The sequence below is a fragment of the Acanthopagrus latus genome, chromosome 16 (assembly GCF_904848185.1).
Source record: "Acanthopagrus latus isolate v.2019 chromosome 16, fAcaLat1.1, whole genome shotgun sequence".
Classification (NCBI taxonomy): Eukaryota; Metazoa; Chordata; class Actinopteri; order Spariformes; family Sparidae; genus Acanthopagrus; species Acanthopagrus latus.
The window spans coordinates 11,923,160-11,944,434 of record NC_051054.1 but is presented as its reverse complement, the minus strand read 5'-3'; the positions used below and the strand labels follow the sequence as shown (position 1 = coordinate 11,944,434).

The window sequence follows — 21,275 nt, the reverse complement described above, 5'->3', positions numbered from 1 at the left end:
GCACATGATAATGCACAAAATCTCTTAATCATTGGAAGGTGAGTCAGTGAAATACAATGCAGTGTGTCCATGGAAACCTTCATTCATAGGGATTACAGACACTACACTGAGTCAGGTGTTTCAACATTGGTGTATTTTACATTGATCCAACAATATTTCCTCATCTGTACAGATTTTTATTTTTAAGAATCTAATATAAAATCTTTAAAAATATAGTTTCCTATGTGAAAGAAGTGCGTCTTGTTTATCTGACTGAACAACAGCGCTGAGTTTTTAGCGTCCCATTGTTGGCATGGTAACTGCTGGACTTTTCAAGGTGGCATCTTCAGCTTTCCATTGTGAAGTTACAGTTTTGATTTGTGTGTAGAACTGGATGCCCTGGAGAGAAAAAATAAAAACATTTACATTGAAATGTATGACCGCGACATGTGGCTTTCTTATAGCTATAACAATTTCATACTTGTTTTCCGTAGAAGTTCGTGTCCCCTCTGAAGGATCCTCTTGATCCAGTGAAGGAGAACATAGGCAGTGGGACCGGGATGGGAACATTGACTCCGATCTGCAGAAAACAAGCATTTTCCCTTTAATTTCCATAAGTGGAAGCTTTGTAAAACAATTCCCCAGGATCTTAAATTGCTAGGATGAGTAAGATGCGGCTGATGAGAGGTGTGGTATATCCATGCTGTTTAAAAAACAAGCTTACATGATCGCACTAAACAAAGCTAAACCTGTGGCTTATATTGCAGTTTTTAAAGCACAATATGGTCTTATGAGAGGGAAGAAAAAACTAAATAAAACATTTTGTTATGAAGGCAGCAGAGGAATGGCACAGTTGGTTTTGAATGTTTGAAACAGCGGGAATGAGTTTGGATGCACTGAAGCCTTTTGGCAATGGTGCAGCGAGGGAAAGAAAAAAGGAAAAGTAGATGTTTGTTGCATCGAGGTTTGGACAGGAGGACAGCACATGGCCTGCACAGCATTCCCCGACATGTGAACAGCAAACACGGCATAACTAAGGCTCCACAGGCAAACAAACAGGGTAAAGTTGGGCCATATTTATGCTTTAACGTTGAACAGGACCCTAGGAATCCCTTTTGAGTTTAATTTAAGATTTTGCTCCTCAACTACTACCAGGAAAATTGTGTCTATGTCCCCCTGTTTACAGTTAACGGACACATATTTGCTGTTGCTATTTGTAGTCCTGACCAGTGGGGAAGTGGAGGGAAGGGGGTTGCCCGATGTGTTTATTTTAGGTTACGGCCAAACATTGCTATACTTGACATGGAAAATAATTGTTTTTTTAATGTGTGTGAAGGTTTTCAAAAAGAAAGGTGATGTGCTCCTTGCTTGAGATGCTATATAGACATGACAGAGAGATGTGAATGTCTCCTTTCTCCCAAAACAGAGGAACACATTTGGAGGCTGCAGTCACTCACCTGGCCAACATCCACCTCATGCGTGTATTTGCGTGCAGTGGCGCCATTTGTGGTGAAGATAGCTGTGCCGTTGCCATAGGGGTTCCTGTTGACCAAACTGATAGCATCATCCAGAGTGTCTGCCTCTAGGACAACCAACACAGGCCCAAAGATCTCTTCTGTGTAGCACTTCATGTCAGGCTGTGAGAGAACAAATGTGAACGGAGAACGGTTTGATTCTAGACTTGTTCTTAAACAGTCTGTTGCAAATACACATGTACATATAAAGACACTGAACCAACATACTTTGACATTACTGATAATGGTTGGACCAACGAAGTTGCCATGCTCGTAGCCCTTTACGTTGACATTTCGGCCATCCAGGAGTATCGTAGCTCCCTCATCCAGCCCACTCTGGATAAGACTGCAGACTCTGTTCTTGGCCTGGGGAGAGATCAGAGGCCCCACGTCTGCACCAGGCTGGTCTCCTAGCAGGGCCCCCAAAACAACCAGCTATAAGGTTTCATTCTATGGCATTCTCATGATGTGAGAACATTAAGGGCACTGACATTCAAATATGTCTTTTGCCACAAACGCAAAAGCCAGGACGAGGGGCACCCTGAGGCACTCCCTCAAAAATGGATACTTACGGGTTTCCTGTCTACTACACAAATTAGAGTCTATATCACTTCAAACGGGGAGAATCATTCTCTATTTTACTCCACATGAACTTGCTTTCACAAAGATTTGATGCTCTGAACCGCCATTTAGGTCTGAGCCGCAGATCTGGCCACAAATTTGCAGCATGGCTGACTCAACAAGCCCTCTCTCCCAGCTGACTCCAATATGAAGTGAACAGGGCAAAAGGCGAGAGGTGTGGTTAGGACAGTGCGGGTGGCCCCTGAGATGACTAAACCAAAGGGCCCCCGGGGGCCCAGGACAGGCCGAGGTGAAGGGCTGGGTGACAGGGCGCGGTACCTGCGTTGACGCGCAGAGCTTTGGATCGCTCCACCAGCTCCGGCAGCCAGCTCCGTGCTTCGCCCACCAGGATAGCGGTGGACAGAGCCATGCAACGCTGTCCCGCTGCCCCGAACGCTGCACCCACAAGCTGGTTCAGAGTGTTCTCCTTGTTGGCATCAGGCATCACCACACCATGGTTTTTGGCTCCCTATAGTAAATGAGAAGTGGTTAGCCTTCTGCTGTTTGATCTACACATCATGGCAAACTGGTCTGTTACAAGTCAGAACATAATATAAGGTAATTACATATAAACAGCCTACAAATTTTATAAACTTAATTTGTTCCATATTTTAGTCCATACTGGATTCATGTACATCAATCAAAATAAGTGGAAAGAACATCTTCAACACAGTTGCACAGCTGCAACCTCTGTTTTTCGTTTTTCATCATCTCTCATCTGTATAGCTGGAAGTGAGGAGGGTCAACAATCTGTAGGACAACACTGCCACCTTCTGGACATTTGCAGCAAGTGTCAGTGCTGTGTAATATCACACTCACCATGTTCGACTGGACTCTCTTGCCATTTTTAGAGCCCCTCTCGTAGATATACTCCCCAGCTTGATTTGAACCCACAAAGCTGATGGCCTTGATGGCGGGATGGTCACAGATGAAATTCACCGCTGTGGCAGAAAATACAGTTATAGTTATGAGTTAACTTTAGATATCCTACCTTTGGCCACCAAAACCTTGAGAAGACACACCTTGAGATACTGTGTTCAAAAGAATGGGATGGATGAATAACTGAAAAATGTAACGTCTCTTGCGACGGCTTTTGTCAGTGCGGAGGCATAATAAAAAGTAGTCACTGTGTGGCATACTGGTACATTAAACAATGTGTTCCAACAATCATCTGCTCAAGGTAACAGAGACCACCTCTTACCATCGTGTTGGCCGTGGATAACATTGAGTGACCCATCTGGAGCACCGGCATCCTGCAGCATCTTGACCAGCAGCATGGCACAGGCTGGCACCCGCTCCGACGGCTTCAGTAGATAGGTGTTGCCACACACCATGGCCATTGGGAACATCCATAGAGGGATCATGGCAGGGAAGTTGAAGGGAGCAATGCCAGCACACACTCCAAGAGGCAGGCGGTAGCTGTAGATGTCCATGTCCTTGGTGACGGAGGGCATGGTCTCACCAAGCATCAGAGAGGTGATGCTGCAGGCATGCTCTACAACCTCTGTGAAAAGTAGTAAACACTATGTAACACATAAGTTCATACGTTTTCTTTTCTTTGAATGCAGATGTGTGAGACTATGAAGACATGGTTATGTCTAATGTGACTCAAACCAAACTAACACAAATTACATTTTTGGAAACAATTGGACAGTGGTCATTTTTGCATGTGAAGGATCTGTTTGACCTAGATGAATATTCAATGTGCCGACTTTGTGTACAGAAGAGGAAAATGTCTGCAGCATGAGACAGCACAATTAGAATTCTCCTTTTGTATCCTTAATTGTTGACACCAACACTAATAATATCTGACAATATCTGTTACTGAAAAATGAGGTGTCCCAATTAAAAAAAAAATCTTTATTGATGAAAAAGTATGGGGAAAGGTAAGAAGAACAGCAGAAATTAGAGAAGGAAGAATCTAAAGAAATCACAGTGTGAATGTTACAAGTTGAGAAATATCAATGAATAAAGATGTGGAATATTTCAAGGTTTGATGAAAAGCTGACACTAAACTGAATTGCTGATTTTCATTGGATAGAGAAACAGCTAAAAGGAGTATAAAGAGTTGTAAGAACAGGAAAGAGAGGTTAGTATGTTTGGGCATTCAAAGTTGAATAAAACTACTGGCTTAAAACTTGAGTGAGAAGAAAAAAAGTTGGAAAGAATATCAATAATTAGAAAGGTGGGAATGGAATGGAGGAGGAAAATACAGTATGAGCTGGGAGCTAAACTGCATTGCTTGCTAGAAAATTGTAAGACGAAGCAGCTAAAGAAGTATGAAAATGGTTGGAAATAGTCTAATAATATAAATGGGACAAGAAAGTTGCATAAATCTCAATGTGTGAAAGAGTTTAAATGAAAGTTGAAAAATAACTGTAAAAGTTGGACAGGGATGAATGATACAAATTGGCGTCAATCATTTAAAGGGCTCATGAAGAAAACCGCCCTTTGTTCTGGCTCAGTATAACTCATTAACTGTTCCTGCAACCACAAAGTGAAAGTCTACATAACATGCAAACGTTTACCTATTTCTGCCCTTTGTAAAGATATGTAAGTGTGCACACAAACGTTAGATAAACTTACGCAATCCTCTGAACACATCCCCCTCTGCATCTGCAAGGGTCTTGCCTTGTTCCACTGTGATGGACTTGGCAAGTTCTTTCTGAAACACAAGACGGTGCTTGCGTCAGTCCCTTGTTTACAGATTTAAATGTAATATAATCTCAACTAAACTTAAGTACAACATGGAGACAGGAGATATCAAAAGCAACTGTTGCTCAAGTTGATAAATCAATAAATCAAATTTAAAGGTGCTAACAAAAGCTCTTGTTTCAGTTGTACCTTACACTTTCCGACCCTTTGACTTACAATGTTGTCCTTGATAAGTTGCTGATAGCGAAGAAAGACCTGCTGTCGAGCCAAGATGGAGGTCTCTGACCAGGAGCGATAGGCTCTGGAGCACGAGTCCACGGCAGCCAACATCTCCTCCTGGGTGGCTTTGGGTACACGAGAGATCACCTCGTTTGTAGCCTGTAAAGGAGGAAAAAGGAGTGTGGGGAATTACATTAATAACCTCAAGATTATTAGTTTCAATCAGCAGAGGCTGTTCAATGTTATCTAAGTAGATGTTTAACAGATATGTGGGCAATAAATCTGAAGGACGCAGGTTATTAAAAATATCAGGATTTCCACATCCAGTCCTTGAGGAAATATTTATGCTGTTATGACTTTTTTCAGTGTACAGCAGCTGCGGTTTAAGTAATAAGTAGTTACTTTTGAGTAATAATTCTCAGTTTTTTTTAATTATTTGATTTTATTCAATCAGTTTTGAATTCTGTTGTTTTAATTAAAGATAACAGATTAAAGATGCTGTGTATCTGCTTACATGGCAAAGTGAAATTTTGAGAATTTCTACATTTGCAATTGTACTTAATGTACTTCAAGTAAGTTAGAAGTAAGAAGAACCCAGTTTGTTACCACAGGCCGAGGCACATACATAAATCAAGTAACACGTTAAACTACTCCCCGGTTTGGTGATCCAGGCAAGGTGACATACTTACAGGGTTGTGAATATCAAGCCATTCTGAAGACTTCGATTCAACAAACTTCCCATCAATAAATAGCTTGGTGGTAGGCTGTGAGGAGAGATGTAGTGTTGGTCAGTGGTATAATTTTCCATGATTGACATTTGATGCAGTGTGTAATAGCAAATAACAATGAAGTGTCCAGTGTTCTCAACTCACCACTGAGGAGGAGTAGCACAAGCGGCCAACTTTAAGTGGGACCTGAGAAAGAAACACAGCAGGGAGGGTTAAATCTTCAAATGCAATTCATATAATCCATCTGTCCAAAAACTATAAGTGTAGCTTTAGTTTACGTATTTTGAAAAACAAATACTCATAATCTGCGGTTTCCAGTTTCAGCCTGAAGTGCCCACAAGATTAATGTGCAACCACAAAGTGTGGAGCAATGAAAGACTTGAAGGGGACAAAGTCAACCTGACTGGAGTGAACTGGCTGAATGAATGCAGTCAAGCCAATAGGTGCAGAGTTTTCTGATAAATTTAAATCAAGCACACACAGAATAGTTGAAGTAGGCCACTTCAGCAATCCAGAACTAAATCCTGCAGCACATGACAACCAGCACTTTGTAAACAATGTGAGCTGTCAAGCCTGCCTGCGTCATTTGCAACTGAGGAGAGTTGGGCTGTATACACGTTTAACGCTTACCTTTGTCTTAAGCACTGATCGTAATGCTGTTGTCGCCATAGTGGACATGTTATTAAGTGCAGGCCTACTTGATTTGACCAACTCCACAGGTAGGACGGCGGCCAGCAGAAGACGACATCCACAGATGGAAATAAATAAATATATTCCCTGTGGGCGGGCTCTGGAGAAATCAGAGGCGCTCTATTGGCCGCGTGTTCGCACGCCCATGAAAGGCGCTGCCTGATTGGGTAGAATGCACCCACCGTCAGCCAATCTGTAGTTGAGATTTTAGGTAATCCCGCCTGAGCTGTGGAACCTGGCTAATGATTGGATAACAAAATTCCTCAACATGTTACGCAGCACGGAGCTGAACTTTGACCAGAAGCGGTGTTAAAACCTCATGAAGACTAGCTTCGTTCAGGGTGTCTGAGCTATGCCTTCATGATATTAACGTACTGTACATGTAATTGTATTCTAAAAATAAAAACGATAACGTTATCACAGCCACAACAATGCACGTATCCTTCATTAGCCTCGCCAAGGTACTGTAACAACACTGTTAGCTGTTTGCTAAGTGTGTGTGTGTGTGTGTATGTGCCCCTGGTCGTTAATGTGAAACATATGGAGCCCAGATGTTGCTGAATCACAGACCAAAGAGTAGGTAGGAGGGATATTTGGAGCACATCCTATTGGCTGCAGCAGGACGATGAGACTGTTAGAAAGCTGCTTGAAATAGTTGATCCAGTCGAGTTAAGGGGGAAGTTGAGCAAACAAACAAGCTATGGCGAACCAAACCAAGGTGAACTAGTGGACAACAAACTTAAATATGTAAAAAGGGAAAATGTATTTTCAAAAAGGTCTAAATGTTTTCTTTTTTCCCACATGCAGCCCGTTCTTCATGGATACTTTAGAAGTTCCTGCTCCTGGAGGGTTCGCATTGGTAAGTCATGCCACAACATTTGACTGCTTCAGTGGTTATTTAAAGCACTTTCATGTCAACAAGACGATGACGATTTCACTTTTTTTCTGCACCAGCTTTTGCTCTGAAAGGTGTTGAGTATGACCAAGTTCCAGTCAATCTTATCAGAGATGGAGGACAGCAGGTACAGTATAGATTTGCAGGATTCATATCAGTGCAGAACAAACATACTGTACATTAGGGCTGCACAGATAATCTAAACCATGGCCAATAAATGCATTATCTAAATCACTACAAGCTGCAGTTTGTTAAAGGGAAACTATTGATGCTACACATTTTTAAAATTTCTCTAAATCCTCTCCTTTTGCTGAAGCTTACACAAGAGTACAAGGCATTAAACCCCATGCAACAAGTGCCTGCAGTTGAGATTGATGGCATCACGCTCTCTCAGTCGGTGGGTCCCCCAAATCTACACCTATGCAAATTCCTACTTAAACATTAGTTTTGTTAACCAATGTGACTTCTAATGAAAATGGTCTCTTGCTCACACAGCTGGCAGTGATCCAGTACATCGATGAGACTAGGCCAGGACCTCGGCTTCTTCCAGCAGATCCGAAGAAACGTGCCCAGGTTCGGATGATAAGTGACCTCATTGCCTCCGGGATACAGCCTCTGCAGGTGAGAACAGCACATTTCAAATTATTGATGCTATTCTGGGCTACAAAAGTCAACATTTGCAGGGTCACAGTATTAATGAAATCCTTGATGTTTCAGAATTTGTACGTGATTCAGAAAGTTGGAGCAGAAAAGATGCCGTGGTCTCAGCACTTCATTGATCGTGGCTTTCAAGGTTGGTGCAAGATCAACTGCTCTGCTATAAATTTAATATTACACCAAGACTTGACTTCTTCCAATATTTATGTGCACCTTTCTCTTATAGCTCTTGAACCCATTCTGAAGCAAACAGCAGGGAAATATTGTGTAGGAGATGAGGTAAGAGCTTAACAACGCATACACATGTATGTGATGCACATTAGAAACTGTTCATCTGACTCATTGTTTACCTTTTAGATTTCCATGGCTGACATTTGTCTGGTCCCACAAGTCTACAATGCAGAGAGGCAAGTAGTCAAATATATCATAAAGACTGCATCATATATACCACATTAATAGTCACCCTAAGAAAAGGTAAACATGAATGTCATAGCATTTTGTACTTGCATATAGTATGTTATGCTTTGTTTGCATGAAATGTGCCCGCTACACCCAAGACCCAGCTGAACTTTAAACACTCTCTACAGAGAAGCCTGACCCCTCTGTGTCTTTAATCTCTACAGGTTCAAAGTGGACGTTGGGCAGTATCCAACTATCAAAAGGTTAAATCAAGCTTTACTTGAAATTGAAGCTTTTAAAGTGAGCCACCCGTGTCGCCAACCAGACACACCTGATGATCTGCGTGCATAGTACAACTCAGTGGCTTTGGAGAAAATTCATGCAACTTTATACATTGTTAAATAAAATGCTGTGAAAAAAAAGTCTTCTCAGTGTGGTTTCTTTAAATTGCAAGGAAACTGAGTTAAAAATATTTATTAGCATTTTAACTTTATGCATTTATCCAGTCCAGCACTTTAACCTCAAAGATATACTGACATGTGGGGACATAGACAAGGACATAATGTGTAAAACATGCAGATGAGAGATTTGTTATGCAAAGTGTAAAACCTCTCTGCTCTCTGCTTGCAGCATATTGCCTGTATGAAGGAAATACGGATAGTTATTAAAATAAATGTAAAAAGTACCCAACAACGTCTTAAGATGCAGAATACATCATGCAAAATTATTTAACACGTAAAGAAAATCAAGTGAAAAGTACAAATCTAACTTAGACATACATACATACATACATACATACATACATACATACACAGAGATGGTAATCTTTCTGTGACATTATCTGGACAGATCACAGCATCCATGGTTTTAAAAAATAAAAAACTTAGTGTCCCATTTGGATTTTTTCCTTGATGGACTCATCACTTGTCGCCTGGAATGTCCAATGTGCACTTGACTGTGTCGTTGTAGAAGGTACCGGAGCAATCCGACCCACCAAACACAAGCACCGTGCAGAGGACCCTGACATTTTCACCTTGTTTTCGCTTCTCAGCATCTGTTTGGGTGAAGCAACCCAAATTGATCATGCTGTGTCCTGCACGAGGCTTGTTGCAAAGCAGAGGAGATGCTAAAGAGCTCCACATGTTGGTGTCTGAGGAGAAGTCAATGCAGGCAGATTTACTGTACACAACAGCTGATTTGTGATGCAGGATGAGTCAAAGTACATTCATATATCTATGAAACACAAACCTAATTATCATGTAATATATATAATCAGATGTTAGTGGCAGAAACTCACCCGTGTTGAAAATATGTACATCCTGCAGGGCTCCTATTGCGCTGCATCCTCCACTAACTAAAATCCTGTTGACCGAAACTGGCAGAGCTGCATGAAACCTGTCCATGTACAGGCAACGATGTTTTTTTTTAAATATACCAGAACTGTTTTAATGCCATGTTCAACAGAATATATAAACTTACTTTTATAATTTCCAGTTGAGCAAAAAAACAACAACCCAAAAACAAACAACGCACAAAGACGGTGTAAGTGTCACTAAAGATTACTGCATATTTTGCGTTAAATCTCATGGCGTTCAATGCAGTTGTGTCTGTCCAAAAATATAAAAACCAGATGGCCACGTTAATGACATCTCTCAAGGTTGATTAGTCCTGCACTACTCACCCTCGAGGCAGCGGTGGCATGTTCCCACACTTCACAGCTGTGTACTCCATGAATCCTTCCCTCATTAAGAAAAAATGAATATCAGCTTAAATATGGACAATTTATTTCATAATCCAGCCACCTCATCATCATTTTACCCAGATCTAGAACGTGGAGATCATTAAGATAGGTAGCAGTCTTCCGTCCACCAAATATTACCAACTTCTGCGACATCAGTGTGGCTGAGTGTCTGTTCCAAACAAACATAAGCATGAGGTTAATATTAAAAAGATAGAGAAAACAGTATTTTGATGACAACAAATTAACAGTAAACTGACCCAAACCGAGGAAGAGGTCTTTCCCCCTCCACAATTGGCTGGTACCAGAGTTCAAACTCTGGGTTGAAGATGTACAGAGCATTACTGCAGGGTTTTTCCCCAGAGGAATGGCTCTGCTGAACTCCACCGAAGACAAAAAGTTCTCTCTTATAAAACGCTGCAGAATGATATGCCAAATTTGGAACATTTCCTTTTGCCTAAAAGGGGGCAAAACCACAAAAACAAACCAAAGGCAAGCTTTTCCCATACCACCACTTGAGTATTTGATAAGATGGCAAGAACTACAACATCTTAGTCACTTGCAACAAACCCACAGTGACAAGCTTCCACTTCCAGGTCAGAGTACTGAGGATGTACAGCTCGCTGTAGCGATGACCCTCCCTCAGGCCTCCGTAAACGAAGACACACTTGGAGTCTGTGTCATAGGTCGCAGAGTGTCCTCGAGCACATGGGGGTATGGGTTCAGAAGCAGAGGAATTCATGGGAAACCAGAAGTCGTTGTCTGGGAAGAGGTCAAAAAAGAGAAAGACAAACACATCATGTTCAGTCTGAATGTGCACAATGCGCATTTTTTTTTAGAGTTTCCTAGCATGTTTTAAATTCTGTCTTTGGTTGTTAAGTTTTACTTCATGATCTGCCACCTTGAAGATGACATGCTTTGTTATCAGCATCTATCAGTGAGCGTTGTATGACTGACTCAGCTGACCTAACTCGAGCTTCCACAGGGAGTCCCGGCAGTAGGTTTGATCCGCTGTCTCTCCTCCAATGAGGATGGCTGTGTCTGGATCACTGAGACACATCGTGTGGCTCCAGCGCTTTGATGGACACACTGAAACTAATCACAATCTCTGTCAAAACCCATTCAGATGTAACCTCAATGATTTAAGTTCTTGTTACTGACCTTCTCTGTTGTAATTCTTTATCTGCCCTGTCATTTCATCGTGGCTGTTCATCCTCATTTTCTTAGGTGTTGAAGCCTGGTCTATGTCCTCGGAGCTCCAGGTCAGGTGGCCTCTCTTGCTAATAACTGTCCGTCTGGGTGTCTTAGGCTTTCAGCATACATCACAGGAGTATATCACACTATAAGTCGCCTACCTTACATGCATGCATACATGAATATATTCTTCAGCATGACTTCTTCTTACCGTAGGCCAAACTGGGGGCTTATTCCCCATGGTGGAGTCACTGGTGTCCATTTTATTTACTTGGATCTCAGCACAGAAAACACTATCACCCAAGTGCGAGGTGTCGGCAATTATCTGCGAGGCGTTGGTAGCTATCTGCGAGGCAGGCCATCAATGCAATGTTGTAGAAGTGCAAGTGTGTAGATCACAGCAAAACAAACGTAACCTCATCTATCTCACCGTTTCATTTGTAGTGCCTTGTTGTAATGTGCAATTAAAGATATCAGTGGCGTTGTTCTGGGAACAAACACTTCCGTTGAACCAGAGGAGAGTAATGCTGAAGACACTCACCTACCTTAAATGCATGCAGACATGAACATATTCTTCAGCATGACTTCTTCTTACCGTAGGCCAAACTGGGGGCTTATTTCCCATGGTGGTCTCACTGGTGTGTATTTTATTTACTTGGATCTCAGCATAGCAGACACTGTCACCCAAATGTGAGGTGTCGGTAGTTATCTGCAAGCCAGGCCATTAATGAAATGTTGCAACAGGAGTGTAGATCACACCAAAAGAAATTGAACTTAATTCATCTCACCGTTTCATTTGCAGTGCTTTGTAATGTGCGATTAGAGAGATCAGTGGCGTTGTGTTGTTCTGGGAACAAGCACTTCCTTTGAACCAGAGGAGTACTGCTGAAGACACTGGCTTTATCCTGCAGCTTGGCACAAGTCATTGGATGGAACAAAAACAATTAACAATGTACAATGTCATCAAATTTGACGCCCTCTGAATCTAGATAATGTGATCATAACTAATACTTTGTCAGGTATTGTATACCAGACACAATACAAGCATTAGAATTAGGCCTGAATAACATTTTAAAAAATATTTTCACAGATATTACCATTGCAATATGAGTCACAAGGAATGGTAATGTTTCGCATTTAATTTTCACTGAAAAAAACATTAAAATATTGATATCATCACAGCTTCATTTATAATAGCATGTTGTGACACAGTTTTTCGTTATCAAATTCGGATTTCAATGACATTTCTGATGAACTGTTGAGCCCCAATTAAAATAAAAGTGGTGGTTTACCTTATGCTCAACGTGAACTAGTAACAGTTAAATGGTAACTCCACCAATCTTACACGTCAAAGCAAATTTACAGATCTGGAGAACTGCTGCATACGTGAAAAAAAGTATTTTGTGGCTGCAGAGGAAACCTGGTGCCTATACATCAACCACAATGCAACTTAGCCACTGAGTGACAGGAAATTCATCAGACACAAAAGGCTTTATGATTTGTTTTTTTCCCCACAGGTGCTGCTGTACTCCCCAAGACCCATAGCTACACTTAAATGTGTAAAATTGGTGGAGTTACCCTTTAAGCCATCTCTTTACTAACCTACCTCTCCACACATTGTGAGCACAATCTTGCCATAAACTCCTCTCCTGCCCTTCTCTGCTGCCTCTGTGACAATGTCATCGCTCCAGTCACCCTCCCAGGTCAGGCACCTGAGTTCAGAGCTCATTTTATAACCATTTAGACTGTGGTTGTAATTGTAGAAATAGGCCTCTTTATCCTGGACACACATACCTTGCTTGTGAAGACAGGGTCCCGATTTTCTGGGCTGGCACTTGTGCACTGACCACAACATTTACAGATATCGTCGTTTCACTGCATTTCCATTCTCCAAGGCCAAATATAACCAGGTGTTTGGGAAGAGGCAGTGGGACGTGGACCTGAAAGCACCGTCGGTTGGCCTTGCTGCGGACCCGGCAAACGTGTTTGAATTGTTTGATTCGAAGTGAAAACGGCTGAATGTTTTTGGTTTTTGCCTCGAAGATGGCCTACCTGCTGAACTGCCGGGGAGCGTCACGCAGAGACCAGAGGACATAGAAATTGAGCTTCCCCATGTTGTCTCTGGGCCTCCTCGTCGAGAAGTTCGGAGCGCGAGCAAACACGCCAGGAAACCTTCGATGCTGACCTGGAGCTCCGGTATTCACGTCTGATTGGCTGACTCCAGCTCGAGGCCGTTGTGAAGACACACGTGAGGCTGCAGTGCAATTAATATGCAGGCGTTGCTGCGGTGTTTGGATGACTGCTCCTTTTTCATTTACAAAAGCAAAAAAAAAAAAAAAAAAAAAATCTTATCTTGTTAATGGCTTGTCCCACCCGTGAATTTTAAAGCAGGCTGATTTTTATTATTTTTCATATCAGTAGACCACCTGAGGCTTTATTTCATGGTAAAAACCTTAGCTATATTTGACTAGTTAGATAAATTCACCTTTTGTTGAGAGAGTTCACCTCTATAGTAATCTTTGAGGCTGTGGTTTAGAGAAACCTGGCACTGACTTCATTGTGTAGTTTTATTTTACCAACTGATTGTTGTTGTAGTTTTGTTTTTAACCAAATAATCCAAATAAACAACTCTGTATTTCTATTAGCACACTGAATTACTGATGTATTAGCTGATATTTTTTACTTTTTTGACTTGTCTATGAGTTATCAGTTTTTAGTGGTTAGTAGGGCTGAACAATAGGCATAAATAAATGATATGCATAAATAAAAAACAAAACAGACATGACACAAATTGTCATTTGATTTTCACTTACGAATATATAAAAGTGATGATGGTGGGATTTGTGGTGGACCAGACAAGCACGTTCCCTCACATCTGGAGAATATGATTTGTAGTCCAGGCATCTCTACTGCACCACAATGATTTATTTATAATGCTAGGTTGTGACACATTTTGCCTTGCAGGTCCTGCAATTTGAATATTGTATCAATAACATTTAGATTAATTTGCTCTCAGCTCTAGTGGTTAGCGTATTGTATTTGCTTATGTTGTCCTTCTAGCCTCCCTTGCGTACAGTATTTAATGACAGGGGACTAGACACTGAAAGCACCATGACGATGCAGTTTAATGCAAAGGCACCTCAAGCTGCAGTTTCCTTGGAGGGTTATTCCTCAGGACACATCAAACAATAAATAAATAAAACATGCTCTAGTTAGTGCACAGTTGATAATGTATTCACAGCTTTTATGGTAAAATGCTGCAGTACAGTAAGATTCTGCACATTTCTTGTCCACCCCTTTTAAAATAATCACACTCTACCTGATTTGCAGTTGTAACTATAACATATTTCAGGTTGAACAATTTAAGAATATTTTCATCCTGCTGCTTGTAAATCCAGTAAACTGCGAGGGACATGGGGTGTATCTCTGGATTCTGACTGGCCTTTGGGGAGAGCTGAAAATAAAACCTGGTTTCATCAGCACCTCTGTAACAATTACATCAGTCCCCTAATGCCACACGTTAATGGAGGCACAGGGGACCATCTGCTTTCTAATCCTGGCTCAGCAGTGAGACTGTTATGAAATGATGGTTGGAGGGAGACTACACACACCAGCGGTCTGAGCGACTACTCTTAAGCTGTCACGCTCCAACTTCATCCTGCTCTTTTTCCAATCTATCTGTTATCACAGTCTTCGTGATTGATCCCATACCCACAATAATCACAAAGAAAGCTACACAATAATCTCTTTATTGAGGAATATAAATCTCAGGAACAAATGTCATCATGACTTACAGTAAAAGGTACAATACAGCGATCACTGGAAGCTTTGAACCAGTAGCTTTACAATGTTTATGGCATTAGCAGCCACATCTGGGACATCTTTGGGAACATGCGCACAAGTGAGGTGTGACAGTCGTGTCGATTTTACAAAGAAAAAAAAAAAACAGGAAGGAACAACTCAACACATGTAAGACCAACACACTGATGATAATAAAACAAAACACACACACACACACACACACACACACACACAGTGACGTTTACCTACACAGATCTGTGCACAAAATACATTTCGACCACCCCCCTTCCTCCGAAAACAGCAAATTAAAGGGTGGGAGGTGCGGCATGTGTAAATATTGAATCTATATTACATAATATGAGCTTCATGTGATAAGGGAACGACTTTTATTTGTGTCATAAAAAGCACACTTTGGAAAACAGTTACCGCTCACTTTAGTACATTCAACTCATATCTTTTACCAACACACCACTATGACAGTAGACGGCATTGTGCACAGCATTTGTGGAACATCGTTTAAGCAAAAATAAGTTAAGCTACAAAGCAAAGGGATAAATACAAGTAACGACAACAAAGCAACATAACCAAAGAAGCAGCACGCGTGCACACACACACACACACACACGCGCGCGCGCGCGCACACACACACACATAAAGGACATCATTTCTTTAGAGCACTGCTGATTAAGCACCTGGACTGGCGAAACAGATTCTGTGCAGGTGTTCCCTGATCACTGCTACCATAGAAATGTTACGGCTGGACACGATATATGTTTTATGACGGCACTTGACCACATAGCACAGTGCATACATGGGAATATGGCACATATGCAAGGCGTCTTCGTACATCTATCAGCAAGACATTGGAATAAATCAATCTGAGCATATAATTCAGTATGTGGCAAAACAAGCAGATAGTGATAAAAAATAGATATGCCTATATTTAACCTTTTTATATTATAACTTTCAGCTTCTTCCAAGCATGGAATCAAAAATAGTTCTTAAGAGTAGTATTCTTCTGTAAAGTATACATTCATAAACAATAAATTGGCATCTCAGGCACTGTAATAAACTCTGTAGTAAAGAGTTTTGTTTCGCCATAGTGAGTAGGAGTTGTCAAACTTCAGGAGATAAGTGCCTTCACCTGGAAAGTCGTGGCTTCCCCCATTCACGGACAAGTGACTGTCCTGGCGGTACACAGGCAGGATTTCGGCCAAGTTCGAGTTGGTTTGACTTTTGGAGCCCTTCTCGATGTCTCCATTACTGACAGGCCCTGCAACAGAAAGCACATAAACCACAAAGTCAACACACCGCCTGCGATCCCAGCTGGAGGAGAGCACATAAAAACTGCAATTAAGGTGTGTTTTGTCGATACAGATTGACTGATGTGTTTAATTGCCGTGACCGGGGGGGGGTTAAAACAGGACTAACTTAGTTGGTTAGTTTTTAAACTGACTGACCTTCCAGCTCCTCCTCTTCCTCTTCGTCATCACTTGACTCGCTGATGTGCACAGTGATGGACCGGCTCGTGACAGGAGTCCAGTCGAAATATATGCCGAAGCCAATGTCATAGCCGTCTGTTGCAAACTCCCAGCACACTTTTTTGGCCTCGGGGACAGTGGGCACATGAACTGTCATGATGTCGCCCCGGTACACTGTCACCACGCTGTCCTCCTCCGTTCGCAGCTTTGCCTTCAGCTCCTTCAGCGCAGCAGATGTCCATGTCGTCGGGGGTTTCAGGGGTGGCATCTGGGCTGCCAACAGGAGCAACAAACATGTCCGTAAAGAGCGTAACAGCGACTCTCATCATCACGTCTCTATCTTAAATGAGCCCTTTTTAAATTGTAGACTAATGTTTTGTTTTTTTTTTCCAAGTTGTAGCACACTATAGACCCAGATTTATAAAACCCTACTGAATCCAAAATCACAGATTAAACCAAAGCAGCAGTGATGATGGCACACTCAGCAGGTCTCTCACCTTTCATCTCAGCAGAGAGCTGACAGCTCCCAGCACTGTTGTTCTCCTCGCCTCCTTCCCCGAGGGCCAGCTCAGCAGGGGCCTCCTGATTACCCTGAAAAAGCACACACACACGCACACAAGACCGACGTTACAGCTCAGAAACGATATTATATTGCACTGCCCTGTTTATTGCCTCTCACTGACAGCTCTTCCGACACACTTAAATATTAACCACCTCAGCATGCTGCCCTGAATCCTCCTTGGTTTGGTCCATGTCAGCTTGGTTCTGGGACTGGGTGCAGCCCTGTGAAAGGTCTGTGCTCTGGAGCCTGAGGAGCAGATAGTACACAAGACAGCACAATAAACAAACAGTGCAGACTAAAGGATGCGAGAAGTATTAACCAGCAGCACACATCTCCTGACAGCAGCTTCAGTAATAAGCAGCAGTCTCCTGCAGCAACAGGCTACCTGTCCAGCGGTCGGTTGTCGCCTTGCATGGATGTTATACCGGGGAACGAGGAGAAGGACAGAGATGACAGCCGCGACTGGAGCTCTGATGAAGCCTCTAATCTCTCCATGGCTGCGAACACAAGACTACACCTCAGTCTGCGTGGCTGGAAAAGATGTAACCCCGCCTCTTCCAACCACAGGGAGGAGGAGGGGGGGTGTCAACAGAGAAACTAGCCTCCTACTGCACATAAACTACACTAAACAAACTGCAGCCTGACATTAATGAGCCATGTTAACCATAGCACACACCGGTGATTTAATATCTGCAGCCGTAGAGGCGACATTTGTATGGTTTTTTTTTTAACATCGGCTCGAACGAGCTTCCTCTTCAAAGTCTGACATTAGCTCGCTGCTAGCTAGCTGGTTAGCTCACGCCATCGAACGCGACCTTAGCAGGCAGAGAAAGTGGAGCCGGAGATGCGGGCACACTGGGCACAGGCATATCTTACCAGGGTGTAACACTGATGGTCCAGCAACGCGGTGTTATATCACTTTAGTCCAGATCAGGCCATCGGGAAACGCGCCTCCATGTCTCTGCAATCATGTGATGGGTCGCTCCACGGTGCTGCTGCCGCCCGACAGGAAAAAAACAGACTCGAATTTTTGACACTTCCGTGTTTTTTCTCGAGTCTCACCGAACATCTGCGAGTGTATCCAGACCCTGATCCAGTCTTACTTGTTACATGATGCACAGATTTGTTATAAAACAAACGCCAAGTCTGTGGAAGACTTTGTCCTCCAGCTGAAAGAGAAAAAGATGGAAATTTAGGTGTGAGATATAAAAATATTCCAATGGTAAATCTTGATTATGACATAAAACGGAAAAAACATGACAACAAATTAATTAATAGGATAAGTTAATCAAAGGTTATAATTATGTTATATTGTATTGCAGTTTGTACTTTTAAATTCTTATGTATGACCATATGATTTTTAAAAATCTCATAATAGTGACTTCCTGTTTCATCATTTTGACTTTTTTTTTTAAAATCTCCCATTTATGTCTTAATGTCGTACTTATGACATTTTATCTCATAATTTTGATTTGGTATTTCATCATTTTGACTTCATAAATTGGACTGTTTTCTCATGATTATGACTTCTTGAAGTTTTAGTCTATAACTATTTGTTTGTTGTATTTGCTAAAATTGTCATTATGATCTGTCAGTAGACTAAGATACAGGTCAGCTGTGTGAGAATCCACTGTCTGTGGGTCCACCCAGTGGCTGTAATTAGGTTTGCAAGAATCAACACAACCAATCAGAGCAGAAAAGTGTCAATCATGCCTGTGCGTGCTGCTGGAGGCCCCCTCCCCCTGCACAGAGCCTGCTTTCAGCTGGTCTGAGAGGTTGAAGCTCAAGATCAAACGGTGAACAATGGTGGAGAGGCAACAGAGCAGAAAGATGCCATCCCACAGATGGCACCACCACTGCCCACGTTAAAGACGAGAAATAAGAAAACTGACAAAGAAAAACTGTGTAAAAAGAAATAATTGGAACGTGCCAAAAAGAAAAATAGGATACATATCGTAGCATCATTTCAGAGGTGGTGCATGTTTTTGTTGTTTTTTAAACTTTATTTATAATAAAAAGATAAGGAATAGTTGAACACAATTAGAGAAACAATTCAATCAACAGTGGCGGAGCAGACATTAGAGATGCTTTCACACAAATCAAAGGAGAACAATGACTATGCATGAAAAACTACTGGTTAAATTGAAATACACTATTGAGACCCATTTATTCAACTGCAATACTGCATACATTACGTTTTTATTTTCAAAACACAACTGTCTGATGTTGCTGTGGTCTCTAGCAGTGATTTGTATGCTGCAGAGATGCACTGCTGCATAGATTTGCTGCTTGATAGAAAACACAGCAGGGGCGTCTTCTTGGTCTGGGCATTAGTAAGAGAAATCCAAGGAAAAGGCCTGTGAAGAAGAAAAAGAAAGTTAAAATATAACATTTTAAATTAGTGTTTCTTTTCCTTAAATCTGTCAACACTGCAATACAATAAGAAAGGGACTGCTTGATGCGTCTTATCTGGACAGTTAGACACAACAGAAATACGTGTTGAGTGCACTCACTCCTCTGGTTGAAGGGAAGATGCATTGATAAAACTCAGAGAATTTAATTCCACATTCCTTGGCCGTCTCTCTTCAAGGACACTATTGACCAGAATGAGGGCATCGCTGGATCCCAGGCTGGCAGAGGTGCAGATATTTAGCAGGCTGTACAAAACTGCAGACACCCAGCTCAGACCCAGAGAAATCCCACCTAAATGTACAGGAATATGGCTTTTAATTAATTACATACAGTGTCAAATCAATGGGGACGCTTCACTGCAACAGAATTAAAATGCTGCGCCCACATCTTACTTAACAAGACACGTTCAAATGCAAGCTCTGCAAAATAAGTCTGCAACAGTGAAGCATGACATACCACTCATTGTGAGAGGACAGGACGCCTCTATCAGCACTGGATCCGTCAAAGCCGCGGTCAGACGAGTGCAGGACAGCCACACGTCTGCAGTGTCAGAAGCTACAAAGTCATACTGTGGTTTGAGAATGAAGTCGTGTCCAAGACGCTGTGCTAATCTGGAATCATGGATAAATAGAGATGAATACAGTGATTGAAAGTGAACAAACGACAGTGCTGCATACTGGGAAGTGTGGCGGTACCTGGTGACAGGCACAGCGGAGGTGAAGCTGTACACAAGGCAGTGCTTTGACAGGTGAGGGCGGAGATCAGCGCAGACTTTGGGGAGGTGAGAGGGCAGACAGCAGAGGAACAGAACATCTGCCCACGCTGCCAGTCTGCCATTGTCGAAGAAACATTCAACTCCTGTCCGGGTGAAAGCCTCTGAAATAGGTAAAGCAAGACAAAGACAAGCACGGGGCCTTGAGTGTATGTGTGGCCTTTGTAGAAACTCAGGATGCAATTTAGTTCAATCAGCTCATGGGTTATAGAAAACAAGACAGCATCTACTTACATCTTAACTGAAGCATTGTGTATAATAAATGTTAAAGCCATAAAAAGCATACATTTGTACATTTTCTCTTGAAATACTGATGCAGTCATTTTGGTGCTACTTATTTGTGACACACTGGCTGATTTTTAGTTTTGGTTCATTATATTGTGTACCTGCAGATTCTGGTCTTCTGCTGGAGATCTTAATGTGTGATGGTTTGATGACAGACTTTTGAAGGAGGGACAAGAGCAACTGTCTCCCCATGTTACCCATCCCAAGTATCCCAACACAGAGGTCACTGTGCTCTCCTGGACAGTCTCTGTTTGCTGTGCGACTCCTGATGACATAAAAGTGCATCAGTCAGCTGCAGACGGTAAGATGAAGTGTGCTAAAAGTTGCGGTAGAGTTGTTTTCTTTGTGTCATAGACGCTTTAAATAGCCCTCAAGAGACGTTACCTCAGTGACTGGATGAGTTTACACAGGAAAACTGCGTGCGCGCACCCGCAAAGCGTCAGTCCAGCCGAGCGTGCGCGCAGGTAAACTAACCCTCTCTCATTCTCAGCCAGTCCAGCCTCGAAATCACAAAGTACCTCCATCATCACCGAAAATTTGACGAGAGAGCACAATGACAAGCTTCGAAACACAGTCAAATGAGCCTCGTTTCCATGTGAATGGATCAACTTCCGATTTGACGGCGTACGCCTTTCAAAATAAAATTCTTAGCAACAAACGCTAACTGTTCAGA

General features: G+C 42.2%; 3 protein-coding genes across 6 annotated transcripts; all 3 read right to left on the bottom strand.

The window, feature by feature from the left end:
- Window positions 1-66: 66 nt before the first annotated feature.
- LOC119005045 (methylmalonate-semialdehyde dehydrogenase [acylating], mitochondrial-like) lies at window positions 67-13,542 on the bottom strand. 4 transcript variants are annotated; one of them, XM_037072447.1, is made up of 25 exons: window positions 13,342-13,542; window positions 13,084-13,254; window positions 12,896-13,001; window positions 12,078-12,200; window positions 11,885-11,998; window positions 11,501-11,635; window positions 11,257-11,404; window positions 11,062-11,190; window positions 10,670-10,857; window positions 10,356-10,552; window positions 10,176-10,267; window positions 10,039-10,093; window positions 8,309-8,350; window positions 7,793-7,916; window positions 5,861-5,902; window positions 5,678-5,752; window positions 4,986-5,147; window positions 4,701-4,779; window positions 3,316-3,618; window positions 2,934-3,055; window positions 2,394-2,583; window positions 1,722-1,903; window positions 1,437-1,616; window positions 461-559; window positions 67-378 (listed from the first exon to the last, which is right to left on the bottom strand). In XM_037072447.1, exons 1-25 carry the CDS (start codon window positions 13,401-13,403, stop codon window positions 274-276), a joined length of 3,225 nt encoding a protein of 1,074 aa, XP_036928342.1. In that variant the 5' UTR covers window positions 13,404-13,542; the 3' UTR covers window positions 67-273. The 4 variants fall into 4 exon arrangements, with proteins under 4 accessions (XP_036928342.1, XP_036928343.1, XP_036928344.1 ...); XM_037072448.1 differs by having other exon boundaries at window positions 12,078-12,194; XM_037072449.1 differs by lacking the exon at window positions 11,062-11,190.
- A 1,480-nt stretch (window positions 13,543-15,022) lies between these two features.
- On the bottom strand, window positions 15,023-18,206 carry tmed8 (transmembrane p24 trafficking protein 8). Its single transcript, XM_037072717.1, has 6 exons — window positions 18,010-18,206; window positions 17,519-17,630; window positions 17,286-17,379; window positions 17,069-17,162; window positions 16,551-16,844; window positions 15,023-16,363 (listed from the first exon to the last, which is right to left on the bottom strand). The coding sequence occupies exons 2-6, from the start codon at window positions 17,626-17,628 to the stop codon at window positions 16,146-16,148; spliced, it is 810 nt and encodes a 269-aa protein (XP_036928612.1). The 5' UTR covers window positions 17,629-17,630; window positions 18,010-18,206; the 3' UTR covers window positions 15,023-16,145.
- A 915-nt stretch (window positions 18,207-19,121) lies between these two features.
- Window positions 19,122-21,225, bottom strand: noxred1 (NADP-dependent oxidoreductase domain containing 1). The gene is made up of 6 exons (XM_037071791.1): window positions 20,987-21,225; window positions 20,704-20,867; window positions 20,241-20,421; window positions 20,002-20,156; window positions 19,647-19,836; window positions 19,122-19,490 (listed from the first exon to the last, which is right to left on the bottom strand). The coding sequence occupies exons 1-6, from the start codon at window positions 21,127-21,129 to the stop codon at window positions 19,325-19,327; spliced, it is 999 nt and encodes a 332-aa protein (XP_036927686.1). The 5' UTR covers window positions 21,130-21,225; the 3' UTR covers window positions 19,122-19,324.
- Between the last annotated feature and the right edge of the window lie 50 nt (window positions 21,226-21,275).

What these genes read in the sequence shown, in the direction of transcription:
- LOC119005045 (XM_037072447.1), bottom strand. Translation starts at nt 13,403, where the DNA reads ATGGGGAAGCTCAATTTCTATGTCCTCTGGTCTCTGCGTGACGCTCCC. An exon ending in AAAGAATTACAACAGAGAAG is followed by an intron (nt 11,191 to 11,256) that starts GTCAGTAACAAG and finishes GATTGTGATTAG; the next exon opens with TTTCAGTGTGTCCATCAAAG. An exon ending in ATGCCACCGCTGCCTCGAGG is followed by an intron (nt 8,351 to 10,038) that starts GTGAGTAGTGCA and finishes TCTGCATTGTAG; the next exon opens with ACTTGTGGGACCAGACAAAT.
- tmed8 (XM_037072717.1), bottom strand. Translation starts at nt 17,628, where the DNA reads ATGGAGAGATTAGAGGCTTCATCAGAGCTCCAGTCGCGGCTGTCATCT. An exon ending in GACAACCGACCGCTGGACAG is followed by an intron (nt 17,380 to 17,518) that starts GTAGCCTGTTGC and finishes TCTGCTCCTCAG; the next exon opens with GCTCCAGAGCACAGACCTTT. An exon ending in GCTCTCTGCTGAGATGAAAG is followed by an intron (nt 16,845 to 17,068) that starts GTGAGAGACCTG and finishes TCCTGTTGGCAG; the next exon opens with CCCAGATGCCACCCCTGAAA.
- noxred1 (XM_037071791.1), bottom strand. Translation starts at nt 21,129, where the DNA reads ATGATGGAGGTACTTTGTGATTTCGAGGCTGGACTGGCTGAGAATGAG. An exon ending in CAGAAGACCAGAATCTGCAG is followed by an intron (nt 20,422 to 20,703) that starts GTACACAATATA and finishes TACCTATTTCAG; the next exon opens with AGGCTTTCACCCGGACAGGA. An exon ending in TCTTCCCTTCAACCAGAGGA is followed by an intron (nt 19,491 to 19,646) that starts GTGAGTGCACTC and finishes TCTTCTTCACAG; the next exon opens with GCCTTTTCCTTGGATTTCTC.